General features: G+C 39.1%; 1 protein-coding gene across 1 annotated transcript; it reads left to right on the top strand.

Annotated features, from left to right (window-relative positions):
• Positions 1-6,674: 6,674 nt before the first annotated feature.
• Positions 6,675-9,279, top strand: LOC107045554 (THAP domain-containing protein 3). Its single transcript, XM_015267855.1, has 4 exons — positions 6,675-6,884; positions 7,014-7,203; positions 7,870-8,079; positions 8,792-9,279. Exons 1-4 carry the CDS (start codon positions 6,814-6,816, stop codon positions 8,921-8,923), a joined length of 603 nt encoding a protein of 200 aa, XP_015123341.1. The 5' UTR covers positions 6,675-6,813; the 3' UTR covers positions 8,924-9,279.
• The last annotated feature ends 792 nt before the right edge of the window (positions 9,280-10,071 follow it).

The raw sequence follows: 10,071 nt of genomic DNA, 5'->3' as shown, positions 1-10,071 counted from the left end.
AAGGAAGGGATAAATGATGTGTATGACATGAAAATGATACCTTATTGAAGCAAACTACCTGTCTGGTAGCAGGATGAGGATTGGAGAACAACCTCTCACTAGTGTCACTTCCACAACTTGAACTCTCACTCATTTCTGTAGCGAATTTCCTCGATGCTCTCGGGCTGGGTGGTGCGGCCCTGCTCTGAGATCCTAGAGCAAGACTGGCATTTCTTGAACATACCTGAGACTGTATATGTTCACACACCCTTCGAAATCGTCTTATATTACCTGAAAATGTACATATTTATAATAAGAAGCTGTCCATATATTAAGCAAAAGGATTTTCGACTATTTTGACCCCCCGCGCAGACTGAGATCTTGAGTAAAATAGGATGAACTCAGATGGGGAAAAAGTCAACGGAGGAAGTGTCAGATCAGAGAAAGTTGAAAATCCTTCTTTAACCGTTTCGTGTTTGACCATTCCTTCTTTGACTTTTTTTCTACGCGATAGGAGGCAACCTTGCCTTGGTGTTGACTCTTACGTTTATTCATTCACCTTGATCTTCATCTTGTATTATCAAACTTTACTTTCATGTTTGGGCCTTAGATTTGACGCTTGTGCTTGACAATTACGTTCGACCCTCACAATTAACTACGATGCTTGTTTTCCAAATTCTAGTCTTACCCTTTACTCTTGTCTTATACTAAGATTCACTTCTTGTGAGAGATTCTCGTGGACCTTTCCACTCCCCACATAAAGAAAAGTGAGATCTCCTAAGCGTCTTACTTAATATAAGGACAATTCCTAGGCCAGTCAAATAAGAACGTTTTTGGCTGAAATCAAGGTTGATAGAAGAAGGATAACAACCATAGTTCCCTTAAATTGGATCATGCGGAAAAATGATATGAAGCACATGCTGAGTTTTTGAGATTCTAGCGGACAGGGGAAAATGGTTCGAAAAAATTCAAAACTGCAAAATTAAGCGTCCGCGCGACTTTTTTCGCTTCACGTTGGTGAAACCACAATAGATAGGGTGAAAATTCATAAGATATAATTTGTAGAGCATTAAATTTTCTACAAAAAAGTCACTGACGGTATATTCCTAATTTCAACCGTTAAGCCGCCAAGCGCGCTCAAATTTGAATCATGGAAAAGCTGATTCTCCGCCAACATCGAAATAGTACATTATGTCATCAGGTGACAAAAGTATTATCTGGCGCATGTGACTTTTATCGCCGTGGGACATACAATATTTTTTGTCTCTGGGTCCGAAAATCGCGATCTAATCAAGCGAAGCGAGGTTAGAATCGCGATTTTCTCGGGCCTAGTGACGAAAAGTGCATTTTAGTTACAAAATGCAAATGATGTATGAAAATGTTGATTGCAAAATTTGAAAAACATTAGGATGCATCTTGACTCTTCACAGAATGTCTCTAGGAAAGGAATTAAAAAAAATAATTTCTGGATTTTTTAGCTATTTTCATTTTCCCCTTTTTTTTATTTTTTAACCAAAGTTTGCCATAATATAACTTTTGATTCAGTTATCTGATTGAAATGACAGAAATTGCTGATTGTTTTCGTTCTCAGCTCTGTATTTTCTATCTTTTGACTTTTTCACTCAATTTCCGTATTTAACTATTCATTTATTGATGAACTAAAAAAAACGTGCAGTGGTTCTCAATTTAGCTGGTAGGGTTTTCAAAGATGTGACATCTTAGGGGAAAGAATTAAGAACATTCTGGATAATAAGAATAATCTGCAGCGTATGCTTCGCACGGATTCTGATCGCATAATGTATAAAAAGACTTTGATTGTACCATTTTCTTATGAATTGATAAGTGGCCTTAGAGATTGGGGCGGCCCTTTTGGTGTGCAGGTTGTTTCAACAATTGGTTATAAGATGGGGAATTTCTTGCAATCCTCTAAAGATCCCATTCATAAGAACAGAAAATTTAACGTTGTTTACAAGATTCCATGTAGAAACTGTGACAAGGCATACATAGGCCAGACGAAGCGATATTTTGGAGAAAGAGAAAAAGAACAGAAACCGAGTGAAGGAAATCCAGATTTATATCGGAGTGCCCTGTCACGATATGCGAAGGGTGATAATCATCGCCGACGATTCATCGGTTTGACTTTGATAAGTCGGGAATTTTGGGTACTGCGAACCCAGGTGCAGAATTAGACATTCTTGAAATGTTTTTCATCAAGAAATACAATGATTACACTGTAAACTTCATTAATGATTGTAAAAAGATCGGTAATACCTGCGATCAATTAATCAAGATTCACTAGGTAATTGTCATTAATGAACGCAGGAGAAATCTAGAAAAACTATGAAAATTTGATGCTTCTGTATTGATTAATGTCTGTTGTTTTTAGGAAGTGTTTCAATTTTTCAACTATCACACTATGGTACTAGTCGAGTTAGGGAAACTGTGAACATCACTAATGCTTACGCTCCCTGGTTTATCCGTTTCGTGGGGTTATTAGAATCATTTGTACGATTGGAAGGCTATGTTGATGAAACTAACCCATCATCTACATGGATCGCCATAGGTTACTTACGGTTATGTTTCTACAGTTTCGGTTATAGTGATCTCCCAATAACTCGCGGGAGAGTGACAGTAATGAAAAGTCCACTCCCTCAGGTGAAAAGTGCATTCGCGAGAAGATAAGGGAACTAACTACTTGTTATTCCCTATTTCCACGTTTTCTGTGGTTAAGAATAATGGTGTTTGATTAATATTTATCCATAGTACATTCTCGCTTGTAAAGATGAAAGCCCCATAATAATAAAACATTTTAATTAACCATATCACCGACGTCGGTGGCCGAAGCGGCTAGGTGCGAGCCTAGTGTGCGGAAGATTGTGAGTTCGATTCCCCGCGGAACCGAGTTTTTCAACCGGAGGCTCCGGCGAGCGGGAGGTCGCTAATATAGTGACCGCCTGTACCGGGATGGGATTTCTGTGGGTTCCCATGCTACTCCTATGTTCTATAGGAGTGCGAATGTGGTGCAGTGTAGAATCCACAGCCGCATGCATAGGGTTGGATAGGGCCGATTAGCCAATCAGAGGGCAGAAAGGGCCGGAATATAAAAAAAAAAAAAAATAGCCATATCACGCCTAAATACATAATTTAGTCAAAACCCCGTTTCCGTACATTTGAATTGAACGTCGTGCGCACTAGTCCACATGCATCGACGCATGAAACACTCAGCAAGCGCCAGTCGCCTTGCGCGCCTCTGATCAATGAACCGTTGATCAGAGGACACTGAAAACGTTTCTGAAGTGAACATCACCAAGGCCACATGAGGAATTATGGTAAGTTTTTACTGTTGTTCCGTGTGCACTCTCCCCTCTGGAGAGCGGGAGCCGTTGTGCCCCCTCCAACGATGATAGACTTTGGAGAACAGTTAACACACCATTCGTGTGCTTAATTAGTTCCCAATCAGTCTCAGAGGGTTTATGGAGTGTTTGAGGCTAAATTAAGGGGATAAGATGGGAAAAACGCATGAAAATACGTCCACGCACGCTCTCCATGGGTCATGGATGTTGCTGTAGTGCACATTGCGGGATAATTCTACATCGAGCGAATTGAAGTCTCAATAGAGTGCTCTTCTAGCTCAGTAAAGTTTCCCAATGCGTTGATTAATTTAAGGTTTCTCGTTGTTACGAGACTCCCGAAAACCGAAAATAAGTAGCTCGTGAGTTCCCTTAAATTCAGGTGACGCCACGACGCTCGTGATGGAGAATAACATCGAGGTTAAAGGCACGATGGTACCTTTTGAGTAACACTTTGCTTCTCCAGAGTTTCCCATCATTTCCACTTCGGTTTAACCGTTACAATTCTATGGGTTTTCGTCACGAAGGAGTTCGACCTATCTTTAGATCCTCCTGTACCGCAATTTCTCGATAATGCTGAGTGATCATAGGTAAAGACTTTCCCAGACCCCTTACATTTCCCCTTCGCGCAAATCTCTCTCAAAAATTACTCGACTACTCTCACTCTCGGTAAATAACTTTTGTTAAATGAAAATTAGAGATTTTGAGCTTGTATTTGACTCACGTGGGTAAATTAAATGCGAGATATTTTTCCATTTAATCAAAGGTTCTTTATTTTTGGATTTCCCGATTTTCTAGAGAATTAAGGGGATTTTAATTCGATTCTTTCTGACTGAGTTTCTTGTTGTCTCGTTATATTTGGGACCCCTTTACTAAGACCGAGCGACCGATTCCACCTCGCTCTCCGAATTTTCTCTCGAGCTAGCTAGACATAATTCCGCAACCTCTCCTTCTGATTTTCCCCATTCCAGTTATATTTTCATTTTTCTCGTTTCGTTTCTCTACGTTTACGATTGCAGTTTTCTTGATTCCGTGTTGCCAAAAATCGGCTGGCGCCCAATGACAGTTTCTCGCAAGAGTAGCTGGCATTTGTAAGGTTTTGGTTTTGGAGGAGTTTGGGAAAATTAGAGCGGAAGAGGCCGAACGTGGCAAAGTCCGGCTGTCTTCGATTAAGGATTTTCTGCGGATGAAGGATTCGGGTGCTGTTCGGTGAATTTTGGAAAACGCTGTCACAAACCAGTACTATGTTCAAAATTATATAGTCATTTTGTAAACCGAAAGGATGTATGTAATTAGAAAAATTTGTAAAATATATAAAAATAGAAAAGGGGAAAGACAGAGGCAAGAAACAATTGAGTGTCTAGACGGATGGAAAAACCAGCATTAGTAACGACAATGACTATTTATAAGGTCATAGGACTATAAGAGCCTTCTAAAAATCCTTGCGGAAAATATTTCCCTCTAAATATTGTAATCCTGTAATAAACTCCTCTCATTGAATTTTCGTTCCTTTCCAACTATTTCAAATCTCATCATAAAACCTTTTATAAATACATATAGTTAAATTGTTAGTAACTATTGAATGCCTAACTTATTCGCAAAAAATACATATTCGGGTTTAATACATCAAAATACGTAAAGTATCCAAGTTTCAAGACTTTACACCGATTTTATACCTTTGGCCTCAGCGTATTGACTATTTTCCCCCTATACATTTCCTCTGCTATTCCCGAAAGCAAACCTTCTCCCCCATTTTCGTACGCGTTTGGGCCCAGCGTCACCGATGATGTAGCTAGAGTAGGGATGGGCCTGAAAGTCAAGAGTTGTGCAAGGTATGATTTAGGGAGATATTGGAAAGCAGATAATAGGGGACAACTTCGTTGAGGCGCCGCGATACGGTGCTTCGATCGATTTTACTCTTCCCTTCATCTGGTGTTCCTCCCCTCCACCGACAATCGGCGTACTGGGAGTAATTGTATGAGTGGAAGGATTCAAATGAAAAATATAAAAAACAGCGTAATTATGTACATGTAATTGAAAAAATAAATGAAAATTGCAACATCGATTTGCCCTTGTGATATTTCTTTCTCCCTAACTTTTATTTCAGGAAATTTTCTGATTTCCAATTCAGGAATTTTGTAATATAAAATCCGTGTTTTAACATGAATTGTTTTGTTAACAATATTAATTTCTATGTCCTCAATCGATCTGAAATGGGAGAAATTAATGAGACATATAGAGTGATGCGTAAAGTGAAGAAAAAATGAATGATAATTTCGTTTTCAATCGCAAACAAACGGTTTGTTTTTGCGCGATGGGGGAGGGGGGCTGGGTGTTTTGATTCGCGGATGTCCTTTGTTTCTGCCTGTTGAAGCCTGCTTTGATGGACAAAAACTCCCTGTGCAAATTTTTCGAGAAAAAATTGAGAAAATGGTGAAATCGTGTGCACTCGTAAATTGTAAAAATTCCTCTTCTCCCTTGACGATCCCCTTGGACATTTTCCCTTACCCTTTTTCCCCCTGATATTTTGCCATTAATGGTTCCCCCTCAACGTTTACTTTAGTTTTTCTCTTAACATTTTTACTTTCATGTTTCTCGATTGACATTTCTCCCTTTACGTCCCCCCTCAACGTTTCCCCTCCCCCTTCCCTCTTGAAGTTTCCCCTTTAGCGATTACCCCTCAAAGGGTCCCCCGTGACATTCTTCCCTTGACATTTTTCCCTTGACCATTCTCCTCAACGTTTACCCCTTAACGATCCTTTCGGAAGGTTTGACTGATAACTTTCCTTCCTTGACGTTTCTCTGTCAATATTTTCCCGTTGACATTTCACCCTTAACAGTTGACCGTTAACAGTTGACCGTTAATATTTTACCATCAATATCTCGACCTTTATGTTAGATGCACAATCTTTCGCTCTTTCACTTTTACCTGTAATATTTTACTCTTGACAATTCATCATCATCTTTAACGTTTCAACATTCACTGTCATAATGATTTTTAATGGAAAAAAAGAGCATTGTTCAGACGGGGATTTGAACACCGGCCGCTGAGAAATCGTCGAGTGGTGGGGAGACAAGGCGCATGAGGGAAGAGAGGGTGCGAGCGCCGCACACGGCGGTCAGCGGTACTTGTCCCCTGTTTTCATCACTGAAATATAACTATACTGGAAAGTGCACTGTCGGGCTCAACGCGTGAGAGGACTCGTTTTGTGAGATAGCCTATAAAGGTGAGGATCTCTGTCCTCTTCTACCTCTCTGCGCATGCGCTGTAAGAGCTAAACCACGTGATCAACCATCTGACTCAAAAGTTTAGCCCCCTTTCTCCCTGGAGTATTTGGCTTGGCTCTTCGTGATATCGTCCAACAATTAGCACCCATAAAATTATTAATTCAGAGAAAATATGAGCTGTTGAAAAGGAGTCCGGATAATTAAGAAGGAATGATGAAATTTTCTTATGTAAGTGATTGAAATTTCTACTGCGAAAATGGTGCGCAATTGTTGTGTCAAGGGCTGCAAATCCTTGTGGCATCCCACTGCTAACCTCTCGTTCTTCCGGTAAGCACACAAAGATTTCTACAAATATCAATATTTATCGACAATCAAGTCTATGCAGTAACTAATGAATACTTGTTATTGAATCAGTATTCGCAATTTCATCGTGAATGAATTATTCCTGCACTGTAGGTTTCCTTTCAAGACGCCACAACTTATGGAAACGTGGTTGGCAGTTGTCCCTAGTAAAGGGAACATTTCGAAGACGTCAGTTGTTTGTAATAAACATTTCCAAAATTTCGATTTTAATCATGAAGGGTCTCGGAGAACTTTGAAAGATATTGCTGTGCCGAGTATTTTCCCAAGTGATGGTTCGATGAGTGTAATTATAATTCTTGTATAATTCTTTTCACTGACATTTCCAAATTTTTACGTTTTTTATAAATGAGGTATTCCATGCCAACTGAGTCAATCGCTGACCCCCATCCTCTTGGATATTGACAGCAACTTTGTTGCCATTGGGGGGCTTAAACAAAAATATCTTTCATTTTTTCAACTGCCCATACCGGAAATATGATTTCTTTCTTTTTTTTCGTTTTTCACAATAACTGGGGTACTATTTATACGATTTCAATTCAGTAAGCGTCAAAATATCCTATTTCCTCACCTTTATAAGAGTTTCCTGGATGATTTGTTTTTTTTTTCAATCCCTAGGTGTCCATAATAACGAATTTCCGAGAGAAAAAAAAGAACTTTGAACATTACGTCACGTTTTATTTATTTTTTCTACAGTTCTTATAATGGAAACAAATATTTTGAGCCGTGATACAAGTTGTATTTCATTCTGGATCTATTTTATTTTTCATTCTTTCTTGTCAACATTCCAATAAATCATGATAATCATATGTAATGACAGTAAATCATCGTCATTTTGGGAGCATTTTATCACACTCACAAAAACTCTAAAAGTAAAACTTCCAAGAGAGTGGAGTCAGTCGTCGACTCATTTGACATGGAATACCTGATATGCATTAAAAAATGAATTCAGGTTGCACGTGCATGTCCTGAAGGGGCTGCTCACCAAACAATGGATGTTGGAGCAGACTCAAGTGAACAAAATACAACGACTGTTTTGAAAACCAATGACGTCTTGCCTGACTTAACAAATGTGACACGCATTGGAGGAAATATCAAGCTGGATGATCCAGTGATTTTGGAGAACTTGGACCAAGGGCAGCACTGCCAACCAAAGTCGAAGGTAATGAGTAAATACAATTCAATTCAATTCAATTTCGTTCGTAAAATTATCTTCGGAACGAATTCGCTAAATGCTAAACTGTCGTAAGTCAATTGATTGCCATATTTTTGATAATTTTCTATTCATTCTGAAGAGGCCTTTTTTTAGATGGATTTTTTATTTTTAAAGTCTTTAGGCGTTTCATGGTAGAATGCCAGTCATAGAAAAAAAATGAATTTCCAACGAACACTACCTTTTGATATTTTCCCTTAAAATGGCTAATTACCAAGATTATTCAATATTCCAGAATATGTAGTACTATTAATACCATCGGTACGAAATTTAAACGTATAAATGCAAAATTTTTAATTTTCTTTTCCTCCCAAACAGTAATTTATTCAAATCCTCTCGAAAAAAGTTTATACCGTCAAAGACCCAGTTGTCGAATATTTCTGGGATTTCTGTGTCCTGATTCAATTGTATCATTAATTAATCAATACAAAATTGTTCGAATCATCCAGAGTCAGCAAACAAAATTCACAAAACAATTTTGTTCTTAACGGAAATGATGTTATGCCGTTTAATGTGTTTTCAAAAACTGGTCCTAAGAGGTCGAAAACTGGGTCTTCGATAGTATGACTGGGAAAATATTAATGATAGAAAGCGTAATTCATAAATGCATGTAGCGTTATGGAAGTCACCACTATACGTTTCTTTTCTTTTTTTTTCAAAGGCAAATATTACACCACCGAATTACGTCACGATGCCGAGAGAAACAGCGGATGCCATGCGTCGACAAATAATCATTCTTCAAAAAAAAAAAATCGGCTACTTGAACGAAAATACCGTAATGTCACTGAGTTAGTAAAAGACCTGAAGAGGAAAAGTAATTGTACAGAAGATTTAGAGAGAGTACTGATGCAGCGATTTTCAAATTTTAATTTGGAACTTTTTAGAAGTGAAATTAATAACAACAATGTTCCCAAAACTCTGGTACTGGAGACATTGCATGGGTGTTGTGAACCTCATGAGATGAAGATTATAAAAGCAATTGCAAGTGATTATACCAAACTACGATTGAGGAGTTATGCTAAAACTCAAACACTAGAAGTTTGAGGCTCTAAAGTGACTGTTCAACAAAAGTTGACCAAAACAATTCTGTTTTATAACGTTCGAATGTTTATGGATAGTTAGAAAGGTTATGTGATATACATGATGAAACTTTATTTGTCCTGGGAATCCAGGAGCCACGTTACAGCCACGGTATTTGCGTGGCTGTTGCGTGGCTATTAGGATTGTGATTTTCTGGGGCTAAAAAGGGCGAAATGATATCTGAAAACACAATAAAAGTGGATAGACGAATTATTAGTTTATATTTGCACTGTTTATAACATTGTTTTCTATCAATTGATTAAAATTAATGTGAGTGTATATAATGATAATACAAGTCCCGTAGGGGGAATACCGGGAGATGGCGGCAGTGTCGACATCCCAACGGGGTTGGTCAAGTCGACAGCAGTCGCAGCCAGAATAAGTGAGACCCCAACAAAGGTGGGGCGCCACGGTCGATTCTGACGGCTGGGCGAGCTGCCTGTGCCGGTAACTCGGCAGTAGGGCCAGAAGAAGAATATCCATGGATTTTTGGAGTGGGGGACAAGCATATGAGTGGGAATTACGTAGAGTGGGGGTACCTTGGGCAGGGAAAACTTCTGCTAGAAGCCCAATTGGGGACGCTTAATAACAAGCCGCCCTCTATGAATGTCTGCGTTGAGGGTGCACATGTACGATACACAGGCAAAAGGGGGCTTGTATGAGCGCGTGTGTATACCTCTTTGACGGCCATATTGGCAAAAAACAGCGCCCTCAACGATATTTCCTGTTCCCAATAGCAGTCACGCTGTCACAGGGGTAGGTTCGAAAAGGGGTTTATGTCCTCCTTGTCCTCAATGTTTCCTTTATGTTTTTTCGTTGATTCATTCGCCCGCTAATTAATATTAAGGGATGAGACAAGGA

Source organism: Diachasma alloeum, unplaced genomic scaffold (genome assembly GCF_001412515.2).
Source record: "Diachasma alloeum isolate Michigan unplaced genomic scaffold, Dall2.0 Dall_scaffold_00997, whole genome shotgun sequence".
Taxonomy (NCBI): Eukaryota; Metazoa; Arthropoda; class Insecta; order Hymenoptera; family Braconidae; genus Diachasma; species Diachasma alloeum.
Note: the sequence above shows the minus strand (reverse complement) of the source record. Positions and strands in the feature narration are given on the sequence as shown.